At 62.2% G+C, this 15,759-nt stretch overlaps 1 protein-coding gene across 1 annotated transcript in view; it reads right to left on the reverse strand.

Moving 5' to 3' along the window:
* LOC104917062 (filamin-C-like) overlaps positions 1 to 15,062 on the reverse strand; it is a 66,022-nt gene extending 50,960 nt beyond the window's left edge. Inside the window, 3 exon segments of the mRNA XM_085215180.1 lie at positions 24 to 121; positions 5,418 to 5,663; positions 14,720 to 15,062. Coding sequence (XP_085071306.1) covers positions 24 to 121; positions 5,418 to 5,663; positions 14,720 to 15,062 — 687 coding nt within the window.
* Between the last annotated feature and the right edge of the window lie 697 nt (positions 15,063 to 15,759).

Below are 15,759 nucleotides of genomic sequence, written 5' to 3' on the forward strand. Positions count from 1 at the left end.
AACCCCAGAAACCCCAAACCCACCTGCGGGACCCCCAGCCAGTCGTCAGCCTGCTGCATGGCCTCGCGGGCGTTCTGCACCGGCTGCGCCGGGTCCCAGCTCTGCCAGTCGGGGCACAGCCCTATGGGAACAGCAGCGCCCCACTGAGACCCACAGCGCCCCATAGCGCCCCACTGAGACCCACTGCGCCCCACTGAGACCCACTGAGACCCATAGGTCCCAGCTCTGCCAGTCGGGGCACAGCCCTATGGGAACAGCAGCGCCCCACTGAGACCCACAGCGCCCCACTGAGACCCACTGAGACCCACAGCGCCCCACTGAGACCCACAGCGCCCCACTGAGACCCATAGGTCCCAGCTCTGCCAGTCGGGGCACAGCCCTATGGGAACAGCAGCGCCCCACTGAGACCCACAGCGCCCCACTGAGACCCACAGCGCCCCACTGAGACCCACTGAGACCCATAGGTCCCAGCTCTGCCAGTCGGGGCACAGCCCTATGGGAACAGCAGCGCCCCACTGAGACCCACAGCGCCCCACTGAGACCCACAGCGCCCCACTGAGACCCACTGAGACCCATAGGTCCCAGCTCTGCCAGTCGGGGCACAGCCCTATGGGAACAGCAGCGCCCCACTGAGTCCCACAGCGCCCCACTGAGACCCACTGAGACCCACAGCGCCCCACTGAGACCCACAGCGCCCCACTGAGACCCATAGGTCCCAGCTCTGCCAGTCGGGGCACAGCCCTATGGGAACAGCAGCGCCCCACTGAGACCAACAGCGCCCCACTGAGACCCACTGCGCCCCACTGAGACCCACTGAGACCCATAGGTCCCAGCTCTGCCAGTCGGGGCACAGCCCTATGGGAACAGCAGCGCCCCACTGAGACCAACAGCGCCCCATAGCGCCCCACTGAGACCCACTGAGACCCACTGAGACCCATAGGTCCCAGCTCTGCCAGTCAGGGCACAGCCCTATGGGAACAGCAGCGCCCCACTGAGACCCACAGTGCCCCACTGAGACCCACTGAGACCCACAGCGCCCCACTGAGACCCACTGAGACCCACTGAGACCCATAGGTCCCAGCTCTGCCAGTCGGGGCACAGCCCTATGGGAACAGCAGCGCCCCACTGAGACCCACAGCGCCCCACTGAGACCCACAGCGCCCCACTGAGACCCACTGAGACCCATAGGTCCCAGCTCTGCCAGTCGGGGCACAGCCCTATGGGAACAGCAGCGCCCCACTGAGACCCACAGCGCCCCATAGCGCCCCACTGAGACCCACAGCGCCCCACTGAGACCCACTGAGACCCACAGCGCCCCACTGAGACCCACAGCACCCCACTGAGACCCACAGCGCCCCATAGCGCCCCACTGAGACCCACTGAGACCCACTGAGACCCATAGGTCCCAGCTCTGCCAGTCGGGGCACAGCCCTATGGGAACAGCAGCGCCCCACTGAGACCCACAGCGCCCCATAGCGCCCCACTGAGACCCACTGAGACCCACAGCGCCCCACTGAGACCCACAGCGCCCCACTGAGACCCATAGGTCCCAGCTCTGCCAGTCGGGGCACAGCCCTATGGGAACAGCAGCGCCCCACTGAGACCCACAGCGCCCCACTGAGACCCACAGCGCCCCACTGAGACCCACTGAGACCCATAGGTCCCAGCTCTGCCAGTCGGGGCACAGCCCTATGGGAACAGCAGCGCCCCACTGAGACAACAGCGCCCCATAGCGCCCCACTGAGACCCACTGAGACCCACAGCGCCCCACTGAGACCCACAGCGCCCCATAGCGCCCCACTGAGACCCACTGAGACACATAGGTCCCAGCTCTGCCAGTCGGGGCACAGCCCTATGGGAACAGCAGCGCCCCACTGAGACAACAGCGCCCCATAGCGCCCCACTGAGACCCACTGAGACCCACAGCGCCCCACTGAGACCCACTGAGACCCACTGAGACCCACAGCGCCACACTGAGACCCATAGGTCCCAGCTCTGCCAGTCGGGGCACAGCCCTATGGGAACAGCAGCGCCCCACTGAGACCCACAGCGCCCCACTGAGACCCACTGAGACCCACTGAGACCCACAGCGCCCCATAGCGCCCCACGGAGACCCACTGCGCCCCACAGCGCCCCACTGAGACCCACTGAGACCCACTGAGACCCATAGGTCCCAGCTCTGCCAGTTGGGGCACAGCCCTATGGGAACAGCAGCGCCCCACTGAGACCCACAGCGCCCCACTGAGACCCACGGAGACCCATAGCGCCCCACTGAGACCCACTGAGACCCACAGCGCCACACTGAGACCCACTGAGACCCATAGGTCCCAGCTCTGCCAGTCGGGGCACAGCCCTATGGGAACAGCAGCGCCCCACTGAGTCCCACAGCGCCCCATAGCGCCCCACTGAGACCCACAGCGCCCCACTGAGACCCACTGAGACCCACTGAGACCCACAGCGCCCCATAGCGCCCCACTGAGACCCACAGCGCCCCACTGAGACCCATAGGTCCCAGCTCTGCCAGTCGGGGCACAGCCCTATGGGAACAGCAGCGCCCCACTGAGACAACAGCGCCCCATAGCGCCCCACTGAGACCCACTGCGCCCCACTGAGACCCACAGCGCCCCATAGCGCCCCACTGAGACCCATAGGTCCCAGCTCTGCCAGTCGGGGCACAGCCCTATGGGAACAGCAGCGCCCCACTGAGACAACAGCGCCCCATAGCGCCCCACTGAGACCCACTGAGACCCACTGAGACCCATAGGTCCCAGCTCTGCCAGTCAGGGCACAGCCCTATGGGAACAGCAGCGCCCCACTGAGACCCACAGTGCCCCACTGAGACCCACTGAGACCCACAGCGCCCCACTGAGACCCACTGAGACCCACTGAGACCCATAGGTCCCAGCTCTGCCAGTCGGGGCACAGCCCTATGGGAACAGCAGCGCCCCACTGAGACCCACAGCGCCCCACTGAGACCCACAGCGCCCCATAGCGCCCCATAGGTCCCAGCTCTGCCAGTCTGGGCACAGCCCTATACAAACAGCAGCGCCCCACTGAGACCCATGGCGCCCCATAGCGCCCCACTGAGACCCACGGCGCCCCATAGTACCCCATAGCGTCCCATAGGTCTCAGCTCTGCCAGCCTGGGCACAGCCCTATAGGAAACCATAGAGACCCACAGCGCCCCACTGAGTCCCATAGCGCCCCACAGTGCTCCATGGAGACCCACAGGTCCCAGCTCTCCCCGCCTGGGGCCCCCCATTCCCTCCCATCACCCCATTGCCCCACAACCCCAATGTCCCATAACCCCCGTACCTCCTATCACCCCATAACCCCCATCACCCCATAAGGGCCCCATAAGGACCCCATCAGGACCCCACAACCCCCCCATAACCCCCTATCAGGCGCACAGTTGTCCACCTGTGCCCCAAGTGCACGGCCCCCATTCCCATCACCCCATAACCCCCATCACCCCACAACCCCCATCACCCCACTACCCCCACAAACACCCCATAACCCCCCTAAGGACCCCACAGACCCCTGGCCCCACAAACACCCCACAAACACCCCACAAACACCCCACAAAGACCCCAGAAGGACCCCACAGCTCCCCCTACCGGGCGCACAATTGTCCACCAGCGCTCAGAGCGCACGGCCCACATCCCCATCACCCCATAACCCCCATCACCCCATAACCCCCATCACCCCACAACCCCCATCACCCCATCACCCCATAACCCCCATCACCCCACTACCCCCACAAGGACCCCACAACCCCCTGGCCCCATAAGGACCCCACAAGGACCCCAGAAGGACCCCACAACCCCCCCCACAACCCCCTAGCCCCACAAACACCCCACAACCCCTCCCACAGCCCCCTGGCCCCACAAAGACCCCACAAAGACCCCAGAAGGAGCCCACAGCTCCCCCTACCGGGCGCACAGTTGTCCACCAGCGCTCAGAGTGCACGGCCCATATCCCCATCACCCCATAACCCCCACAAGGACCCCACAACCCCCTGGCCCCATAAGTACCCCCCAAGGACCCCACCAGGACCCTACAACCCCCCCACAACCCCCTGGCCCCAGAAAAACACCCCACAAAGACCCCAGAAGGAGCCCACAGCTCCCCCTACCGGGCGCACAGTTGTCCACGAGCGCCCAGAGCGCACGGCCCACATCCCCATCACCCCATAACCCCCACAAGGACCCCACGGCCCCATAAGGACCCCACAAGGACCCCAGAAGGACCCCACAACCCCCCCCACAACCCCCTAGCCCCACAAACACCCCACAACCCCTCCCACAGCCCCATGGCCCCACAAAGACCCCACAAAGACCCCCAGAAGGAGCCCACAGCTCCCCCTACCGGGCGCACAGTTGTCCACGAGCGCCCAGAGCGCACGGCCCACATCCCCATCACCCCATAACCCCCATCACCCCATAACCCCCATCACCCCATAACCCCCACAAGGACCCCACGGCCCCATAAGGACCCCACAAGGACCCCAGAAGGACCCCACAACCCCCCCCACAACCCCCTAGCCCCACAAACACCCCACAACCCCCCCCACAGCCCCCTGGCCCCACAAACACCCCACAAAGACCCAGAAGGACCCCACAGCTCCCCCTACCGGGCGCACAGTTGTCCACCAGCGCCCAGAGCGCACGGCCCACATCCCCATCACCCCATAACCCCCATCACCCCATAACCCCCATCACCCCATAACCCCCACAAGGACCCCACGGCCCCATAAGGACCCCACAAGGACCCCAGAAGGACCCCACAACCCCCCCCACAACCCCCTAGCCCCACAAACACCCCACAACCCCCCCCACAGCCCCCTGGCCCCACAAACACCCCACAAAGACCCAGAAGGACCCCACAGCTCCCCCTACCGGGCGCACAGTTGTCCACCAGCGCCCAGAGCGCACGGCCCACATCCCCATCACCCCATAACCCCCATCACCCCATAACCCCCATCACCCCATAACCCCCACAAGGACCCCACGGCCCCATAAGGACCCCACAAGGACCCCAGAAGGACCCCACAACCCCCCCCACAACCCCCTAGCCCCACAAACACCCCACAACCCCCCCCACAGCCCCCTGGCCCCACAAGGACCCCACAAACAAAGACCCCAGAAGGAGCCCACAGCTCCCCCTACCGGGCGCACAGTTGTCCACGAGCGCCCAGAGCGCACGGCCCACATCCCCATCACCCCATAACCCCCATCACCCCATCACCCCCACAAGGACCCCACGGCCCCATAAGGACCCCACAAGGACCCCAGAAGGACCCCACAACACCCCCAACAACCCCCTAGCCCCACAAACACCCCACAACCCCCCCCACAGCCCCCTGGCCCCACAAGGACCCCACAAAGACCCCAGAAGGAGCCCACAGCTCCCCCTACCGGGCGCACAGTTGTCCACCAGCGCCCCCAGCGCCCGGCCGTCGTTCCAGTCGCGGTTGAAGTTGGTGATGCGGAGCTGCGGGACGCGGTGCTGCACCCAGCCCAGCAGGCGCTGCTTTGGGGTCTGCTGCCGGGCGCCCTCGTCCTCCTCCTCCCACATGGGCAGCGAGATGGAGTAGTGCAGGATCAGCGTCCACACCAGGCCCAGGATCAGCTTCAGGTTCCCGTCCACGATGGCCTTGCTGTCTGTGGGGTCAGACGTGCGGTTATGGGGTCAGAGCGTGGCCTATGGGGTCAGAGCCTCGCCTATGGGGTCAGAGCATGGCCTATGGGGTCAGAGCATCAGAGCTGGGGCAGCACCAGCACCACACCAGGCCCAGGATCAGCTTCAGGTTCCCGTCCACGATGGCCTTGCTGTCTGTGGGGTCAGACGTGCGGTTATGGGGTCAGAGCATCGCCTATGGGGTCAGAGCATGGCCTATGGGGTCAGAGCATCGCCTATGGGGTCAGAGCATGGCCTATGGGGTCAGAGTATCAGTTATGGGGTCAGAGCATGGCCTATGGGGTCAGAGCATCGCCTATGGGGTCAGAGCCTCACCTATGGGGTCAGAGCATGGCCTATGGGGTCAGAGCATCACCTATGGGGTCAGAGCCTCGCTTATGGGGTCAGAGCATCGCCTATGGGGTCAGAGCATCGCCTATGGGGTCAGAGCCTCGCCTATGGGGTCGGAGCATGGCCTATGGGGTCAGAGCCTCGCCTATGGGGTCAGAGCCTCGCCTATGGGGTCAGAGCATCGCTTATGGGGTCAGAGCATCGCCTATGGGGTCAGAGCCTCGCCTATGGGGTCAGAGCATCGCCTATGGGGTCAGAGCATCGCTTATGGGGTCAGAGCATGGCCTATGGGGTCAGAGCCTCGCCTATGGGGTCAGAGCATGGCCTATGGGGTCAGAGCATGGCCTATGGGGTCAGAGCCTCGCCTATGGGGTCAGAGCCTCCCCTATGGGGTCAGAGCATCGCCTATGGGGTCAGAGCATGGCCTATGGGGTCAGAGCATCAGTTATGGGGTCAGAGCATGGCATATGGGGTCAGAGCCTCGCCTATGGGGTCAGAGCATCGCCTATGGGGTCAGAGCCTCGCCTATGGGGTCACAGACGTGCGGTTATGGGGTCAGAGCATCGCCTACGGGGTCAGACGTGCGCCTATGGGGTCAGAGCATGGCCTATGGGGTCAGAGCATGGCCTATGGGGTCAGAGCGTGGCCTATGGGGTCAGAGCGTGGCCTATGGGGTCAGAGCGTGGCCTATGGGGTCAGAGCATGGCCTATGGGGTCAGAGCGTGGCCTATGGGGTCAGAGCGTGGCCTATGGGGTCAGAGCCTGGCCTATGGGGTCAGAGCCTCGCTTATGGGGTCAGAGCCTCGCTTATGGGGTCAGAGCATGGCCTATGGGGTCAGAGTGGAGCTGGGGCAGCACCAGCACCACACCAGGCCCAGCATCAGCTGCAGGTTCCCGTCCACGATGGCTTTGCTGTCTGTGGGGTCAGACGTGCGGTTATGGGGTCAGAGCATCGCCTATGGGGTCAGAGCATGGCCTATGGGGTCAGAGCATGGCCTATGGGGTCAGAGCCTCGCCTATGGGGTCAGAGCATCGCCTATGGGGTCAGAGCATGGCCTATGGGGTCAGAGCCTCGCCTATGGGGTCAGAGCCTCGCCTATGGGGTCAGAGCATCGCCTATGGGGTCAGAGCATGGCCTATGGGGTCAGAGTGGACCTGGGGCAGCACCAGCACCTCGCCAGGCAGAGCCTCGCCTATGGGGTCCCGTCCCCTATGGGTCAGCTGCTTATGGGGTCAGACCTGCGCCTATGGGGTCAGAGCCTCGCCTATGGGGTCAGAGCCTCGCCTATGGGGTCAGAGCCTCGCCTATGGGGTCAGAGCCTCGCTGGGGCAGCACCAGCACCTCGCCAGGCAGAGCCTCGCCTGCAGGTTCCCGTCCACGATGGCCTCGCTGTTTATGGGATCAGACCTGCGCCTATGGGGTCAGAGCCTCGCCTATGGGGTCAGAGCCTCGCCTATGGGGTCAGAGCATGGCCTATGGGGTCAGAGCATGGCCTATGGGGTCAGAGCATCGCCTATGGGGTCAGAGCATGGCCTATGGGGTCAGAGCATGGCCTATGGGGTCAGAGCCTCGCCTATGGGGTCAGAGCATCGCCTATGGGGTCAGAGCATGGCCTATGGGGTCAGAGCCTCGCCTATGGGGTCAGAGCCTCGCCTATGGGGTCAGAGCATGGCCTATGGGGTCAGAGCCTCGCCTATGGGGTCAGAGCCTCGCCTATGGGGTCAGAGCCTCGCTTATGGGGTCAGAGCCTCGCCTATGGGGTCAGAGCATGGCCTATGGGGTCAGAGCCTCGCCTATGGGGTCAGAGCCTCGCCTATGGGGTCAGAGCCTCGCCTATGGGGTCAGAGCCTCGCCTATGGGATCAGAGCCTCGCCTATGGGGTCAGAGCCTCGCCTATGGGGTCAGAGCCTCGCCTATGGGATCAGAGCCTCGCCTATGGGGTCAGAGCCTCGCCTATGGGGTCAGAGCCTCGCCTATGGGGTCAGAGCCTCGCCTATGGGGTCAGAGCCTCGCCTATGGGGTCAGAGCCTCGCCTATGGGGTCAGAGCATGGCCTATGGGGTCAGAGCATGGCCTATGGGGTCAGAGCATCGCCTATGGGGTCAGAGCATCGCCTATGGGGTCAGAGCATGGCCTATGGGGTCAGAGCATGGCCTATGGGGTCAGAGCCTCGCCTATGGGGTCAGAGCATCGCCTATGGGGTCAGAGCATGGCCTATGGGGTCAGAGCCTCGCCTATGGGGTCAGAGCCTCGCCTATGGGGTCAGAGCATGGCCTATGGGGTCAGAGCCTCGCCTATGGGGTCAGAGCCTCGCCTATGGGGTCAGAGCCTCGCTTATGGGGTCAGAGCCTCGCCTATGGGGTCAGAGCATGGCCTATGGGGTCAGAGCATGGCCTATGGGGTCAGAGCCTCGCCTATGGGGTCAGAGCCTCGCCTATGGGGTCAGAGCCTCGCCTATGGGGTCAGAGCCTCGCCTATGGGGTCAGAGCCTCGCCTATGGGGTCAGAGCCTCGCCTATGGGGTCAGAGCCTCGCCTATGGGGTCAGAGCATCGCTTATGGGGTCAGAGCATGGCCTATGGGGTCAGAGCGGAGCTGGGGCAGCACCAGCACCACACCAGGCCCAGCATCAGCTGCAGGTTCCCGTCCACGATGGCTTTGCTGTCTGTGGGGTCAGACATGTGGTTATGGGGTCAGAGCCTCGCCTATGGGGTCAGATGTGGGGTGGTTATGGGGTCAGATGGTCAGAGCCTCGCCTATGGGGTCAGAGCCTCCCCTATGGGGTCGGACGTGGGGTGGTTATGGGGTCAGATGGTCAGAGCCTCGCCTATGGGGTCAAAGCCTCGCCTATGGGGTCAGAGCCTCGCCTATGGGGTCAGAGGGTCGACTATGGGGTCAGATGTGGGGTGGTTATGGGGTCAGATGTGGGGTGGTTATGGGGTCAGATGGTCAGAGCATCGCTTATGGGGTCAGAGCCTCGCCTATGGGGTCGGACGTGGGGTGGTTATGGGGTCAGATGGTCAGAGCATCGCTTATGGGGTCAGAGCCTCCCCTATGGGGTCGGACGTGGGGTGGTTATGGGGTCAGATGGTCAGAGCCTCGCCTATGGGGTCAAAGCCTCGCCTATGGGATCAGAGCCTCGCCTATGGGATCAGAGCCTCGCCTATGGGATCAGAGCCTCGCCTATGGGGTCAGAGCATGGCCTATGGGGTCAGAGCATGGCCTATGGGGTCAGATGTGGGGTGGTTATGGGGTCAGATGGTCAGAGCCTCGCTTATGGGGTCAGAGCCTCGCTTATGGGGTCAGAGCAGAGGTGGGGCTGCATCAGCTGCAGGTTCCCATCCACGATGGCCTTGTTGACTATGGGGCCGTTACAGGGGCACTTATGGGGTCAGTTATGGGGTTACAGGATCAGAGCGCCATTTATGGGGTCAGTTATGGGGTTACAGGTTCAAAACGCCATTTATGGGGTCAGTTATGGGGTTACAGGATCAGAGAGCCACTTATGGGGTCAGTTATGGGGTTACAGGATCAGAGCGCCATTTATGGGGTCAGTTATGGGGTTATAGGATCAGAGCCTCACTTATGGGGTCAGTTATGGGGTTATAGGATCAGAGCCTCAGTTATGGGGTCAGGATCTCACTTATGGGGTCAGTTATGGGGTTATAGGATCAGAGCCTCACTTATGGGGTCAGTTATGGGGTTACAGGATCAGAGCGCCACTTATGGGGTCAGTTATGGGGTTACAGAATCAGAGCCTCACTTATGGGGTCAGATACGGGGTTATAGGATCAGAGCCTCACTTATGGGGTCAGATACGGGGTTATAGGATCAGAGCCTCACTTATGGGGTCAGTTATGGGGTTATAGGATCAGAGCGCCACTTATGGGGTCAGTATTTCATTTATAGGGTCGGTTATGGGGTTACAGGATCAGAGCGCCATCTACGGGGTCAGTTATGGGGTTACAGGATCAGAGCGCCACTTATGGGGTCAGTTATGGGGTTACAGGATCAGAGCCTCACTTATGAGGTCAGTTATGGGGTTATAGGATCAGAGCGCCACTTATGGGGTCAGTTATGGGGTTATAGGATCAGAGCGCCACTTATGGGGTCAGTTATGGGGTTATAGGATCAGAGCGCCATTTATAGGGTCTGTTATGGGGTTATAGGATCAGAGCGCCACTTATGGGGTCAGTTATGGGGTTACAGGATCAGAGCCTCACTTATGGGGTCAGTTATGGGGTTACAGGATCAGAGCCTCACTTATGGGGTCAGTTATGGGGTTATAGGATCAGAGCCTCACTTATGGGGTCAGTTATGGGGTTACAGGATCAGAGCGCCATTTATGGGGTCAGTTATGGGGTTACAGGATCAGAGCGCCACTTATGGGGTCAGTTATGGGGTTATAGGATCAGAGCCTCACTTATGGGGTCAGATATGGGGTTATAGGATCAGAGCCTCACTTATGGGGTCAGTTATGGGGTTACAGGATCAGAGCGCCACTTATGGGGTCAGTTATGGGGTTATAGGATCAGAGCCTCACTTATGGGGTCAGTTATGGGGTTATAGGATCAGTGCCTCACTTATGGGGTCAGTAATGGGGTTATAGGATCAGAGCGCCACTTATGGGGTCAGTTATGGGGTTATAGGATCAGAGCGCCATTTATAGGGTCTGTTATGGGGTTATAGGATCAGAGCCTCACTTATGGGGTCAGTTATGGGGTTACAGGATCAGAGCCTCACTTATGGGGTCAGTTATGGGGTTATAGGATCAGAGCCTCACTTATGGGGTCAGTTATGGGGTTATAGGATCAGTGCCTCACTTATGGGGTCAGTAATGGGGTTATAGGATCAGAGCGCCACTTATGGGGTCAGTTATGGGGTTATAGGATCAGAGCGCCATTTATAGGGTCTGTCATGGGGTTATAGGATCAGAGCCTCACTTATGGGGTCAGTTATGGGGTTACAGGATCAGAGCGCCACTTATGGGGTCAGTTATGGGGTTATAGGATCAGAGCCTCACTTATGGGGTCAGCACGCAGCTGGTGCAGCATCAGCTGCAGGTTCCCACCCACAGTCACCCCGCTGTCTGTGGGGCGGTTCTGGGCTTTTAGGGTCAGGGAGTCAGCAGTGGGGTGGCTGTGGGGTGGCTGTGGGGCAGCTCTTTGGGGTCAGCCACAGGGCCGGCCATGAGGTGGCTATGGGGTCAGATATGGGGCGGCCACGGGGCATAGGGTCAGCCGTGGGGTCAGCTATGGGGCGGCACATCCCCGCCCCCCGACACCACCCCTAGTCCCTGCCCCATAAGTGCTCCACACATATGGGGCCAGCCCCATAGCACGGCCCCATAGCACAGCCTTCAGCCCCACACATATGGGGCCAGTCCCATAGCACGGCTCCATAGCACAGCCTTCAGCCCCACACATATGGGGCCAGCCCCATAGCACGGCCCCATAGCACAGCCCCAAGCCCCACACATATGGGGCCAGTCCCATAGCACGGCCCCATAGCACAGCCTTCAGCCCCACACATATGGGGCCAGCCCCATAGCACGGCCCCATAGCACAGCCCCAAGCCCCACACATATGGGGCCAGCCCCATAGCACGGCCCCATAGCACAGCCCCAAGCCCCACACATATGGGGCCAGCCCCATAGCACGGCCCCATAGCACAGCCCCAAGCCCCACACATATGGGGCCAGTCCCATAGCACGGCCCCATAGCACAGCCTTCAGCCCCACACATATGGGGCCAGCCCCATAGCACGGCCCCATAGCACAGCCCCAAGCCCAAGCCCACACATATGGGGCCAGTCCCATAGCACGGCCCCATAGCACAGCCTTCAGCCCCACACATATGGGGCCAGCCCCATAGCACGGCCCCATAGCACAGCCTTCAGCCCCACACATATGGGGCCAGCCCCATAACAGAGCCCCATAGCACAGCCTTCAGCCCCACACATATGGGGCAGCCCCATAGCACAGCCCCATAGCACAGCCTTCAGCCCCATAGTACAGCACACACACACCCCATACACGCCCCACGCACAGCACCCTGCCCCATAGCACACCCCACACATGGCACCCAGCCCCATAGCACAGCCCCATAGCCCAGCCCCATAGCACGCCATAGCCCAGCCCCACACACCCCATAGCCCAGCCCCATAGCACAGCCCCACAGACACCCACCGACGGACACCAGCTTGATCCTCTCCCTCTCCACGAACTCCAGCATCACCCCATGTCCCATAACGCCCAGCCCCATAGCACCCAGCCCCATAGCACACCAGCCCACAGACACCCAGCCCACAGACACCCAGCCCCATAGCACCCCATAGACACAGCCCCACAGCCACCCACCGATGGACACCAGCTTGATCCTCTCCCTCCCCACGAACTCCAGCATCACCCCGTGCCCCACAGCACACCAGCCCCATAGCACCCCATAGCACACAGCCCCACAGCCACCCACCGATGGACACCAGCTTGATCCTCTCCCTCTCCACGAACTCCAGCATCACCCCATGTCCCATAGCACAGCCCCACAGACACCCAGCCCCACAGACACCCAGCCCCACAGACACCCAGCCCCATAGCACCCATAGCACACAGCCCCATAGCACCCCATAGACACAGCCCCATAGCACCCAGCCCCATAGCACCCCATAGCACCCAGCCCCATAGCACCCAGCCCCATAGCACCCAGCCCCACAGACACCCACCGATGGACACCAGCTTGATCCTCTCCCTCTCCAGGAACTCCAGCATCACCCCGTGCCCCATAGCACCCAGCCCCATAGACACCCAGCCCCATAGCACCCAGCCCCATAGCACACAGCCCCATAGACACCCAGCCCCATAGACACCCAGCCCCATAGCACCCCATAGACCAGCTTGATCCTCTCCCTCTCCACGAACTCCAGCATCACCCTGTGCCCCACAGCACCCCATAGACACAGCCCCATAGACACCCACCGATGGACACCAGCTTGATCCTCTCCCTCTCCAGGAACTCCAGCATCACCCCATGCCCCATAGAACCCAGCCCCATAGACACAGCCCCATAGACACCCAGCCCCATAGACACCCAGCCCCATAGCCACCCCCATAGACACAGCCCCATAGCACCCCATAGACACAGCCCCATAGACACCCACCGATGGACACCAGCTTGATCCTCTCCCTCTCCAGGAACTCCAGCATCGCCCCGTGCCCCATAGCACCCAGCCCCATAGACACAGCCCCATAGCACCCCATAGACACAGCCCCATAGCACCCAGCCCCATAGACACCCAGCCCCATAGCATGTCCCATAGACACAGCCCCATAGACACCCAGCCCCATAGACACCCAGCCCCACAGGCACCCAGCCCCACAGGCACCCAGCCCCATAGCACCCCACAGACACAGCCCCATAGCACCCCATAGCACCCCACAGATACCCACCCATGGACACCAGCTTGATCCTCTCCCCTCCAGACACTCCAGCCATAGCACCCAGTGCCCCATAGCACAGCCCCATAGACACCCAGCCCCATAGCACCCCATAGCACCCAGCCCCACAGCCACCCACCGATGGACACCAGCTTGATCCTCTCCCTCTCCACGAACTCCAGCATCACCCCGTGCCCCATAGCACCCAGCCCCATAGCACCCCATAGCACCCAGCCCCACAGCCACCCACCGATGGACACCAGCTTGATCCTCTCCCTCTCCAGGAACTCCAGCATCACCCCGTGCCCCATAGACACCCAGCCCCATAGCACTCAGCCCCATAGCACCCAGCCCCATAGACACCCAGCCCCATAGACCAGCCCCATAGCACCCCATAGCACCCAGCCCAGACACCCACCGATGGACACCAGCTTGATCCTCTCCCTCTCCAGGAACTCCAGCATCACCCGTGCCCCATAGCACTGCTCCATAGACACCCAGCCCCATAGCACCCCATAGCACCCAGCCCCATAGATACCCACCGATGGACACCAGCTTGATCCTCTCCCTCTCCAGGAACTCCAGCATCACCCATGCCCCATAGCACCCAGCCCCATAGAACCCAGCCCCATAGACACCCAGCCCCATAGACACCCAGCCCCATAGCACCCAGCCCCATAGCACCCAGCCCCATAGACACCCACCCATAGACACCAGCTTGTTCCTCTCCCTCTCCACGATCTCCAGCATCACCCGTGCCCCATAGCACCCAGCCCCATAGACACCCAGCCCCATAGCACCCCACAGACACAGCCCCATAGCACCCCACAGACACAGCCCCATAGCACCCCACAGACACAGCCCCATAGCACCCAGCCCCACAGATACCCACCGATGGACACCAGCTTGATCCTCTCCCTCTCCAGGAACTCCAGCATCACACCGTGCCCCATAGACACCCCGCTCCATAGCACCCCGCCCCATAGCACCCCATAGCACTCAGCCCCACAGACACCCAGCCCCACAGACACCCAGCCCCACAGACACCCAGCCCCATAGCACCCCATAGACACCCAGCCCCACAGATACCCACCGATGGACACCAGCTTGATCCTCTCCCTCTCCAGGAACTCCAGCATCACCCCGTGCCCCATAGCACCCAGCCCCATAGCCACACAGCCCCATAGCCACCCAGCCCCATAGACACCCAGCCCCATAGACACCCAGCCCCACAGACACCCAGCCCCACAGACACCCACCGATGGACACCAGCTTGATCCTCTCCCTCTCCAGGAACTCCAGTGCCACCGAGACGTTCTCCAGCTTCATCTGGCGGAAGTTGGGCCTGGGGTGGTGCTTCCTGCCCATCTTCTTCTGGCTCAGCACCTCCAGCAGGGCGATGAGCCGCAGCCCGTCGCCCAGGTCCCTCTGCAGGTCTCCGATGCTCTTGTTGACGCACTTGAGGTGCTCGTTGCACCAGCGCGTGAACGTGTTCTGCTGGATCTTCTTCCACGGCGCGTCCTCCGCCAGCTCCTTCTCCGCCGCCGGCAGCTCCTCCGCGTCCTCCGCCGGCGCCGCGTCTTCGTAGCCGGACGAGTTCATGGCTGCGTCTGACGGCGGCCCTGGGGGCTCCTGAGTTGGCCTTGGTGGCCTTTGGTGGCTCTTGAGTTGGCTTTGGTGGCCTTTGGTGGCTCTTGAGTTGGCTTTGGTGGCCTTTGGTGGCTCTTGAGTTGGCTTTAGTGGGCCTGGGGGCTCCTGAGTTGGCTTTGGTGGCCTTTGGTGGCTCTTGAGTTGGCCTTGGTGGCCTTTGGTGGCTCTTGAGTTGGCTTTGGTGGCCTTTGGTGGCTCCTGAGTTGGCTTTGGTGGCTCTACAGGTGGTCTTGGTGGCTCTTGAGTTGGCCTTGGTGGCCTTTGGTGGCTCTCGAGTTGGCTTTGGTGGCTCTTGAGTTGGCCTTGGTGGCCTTTGGTGGCTCCTGAGTTGGCCTTGGTGGCTCTACAGGTGGTCTTTGGTGGCTCTTGAGTTGGCCTTGGTGGCCTTTGGTGGCTCTACAGGTGGCCTTTGGTGGCTCTTGAGTTGGCTTTGGTGGCTCTACAGGTGGTCTTTGGTGGCCCTGGGGGCTCCTGAGTTGGCCTTGGTGGCCTTTGGTGGCTCCTGAGTTGGCCTTGGTGGCCCTGGGGGCTCTTGAGTTGGCTTTGGTGGCTCTACAGGTGGTCTTTGGTGGCCCTGGGGGCTCCTGAGTTGGCTTTGGTGGCCTTTGGTGGCTCCTGAGTTGGCCTTGGTGGCCTTTGGTGGCTCCTG

Source organism: Meleagris gallopavo, unplaced genomic scaffold, assembly GCF_905368555.1.
Source record: "Meleagris gallopavo unplaced genomic scaffold, MGAL_WU_HG_1.1 scaffold_8, whole genome shotgun sequence".
Lineage (NCBI taxonomy): Eukaryota > Metazoa > Chordata > Aves > Galliformes > Phasianidae > Meleagris > Meleagris gallopavo.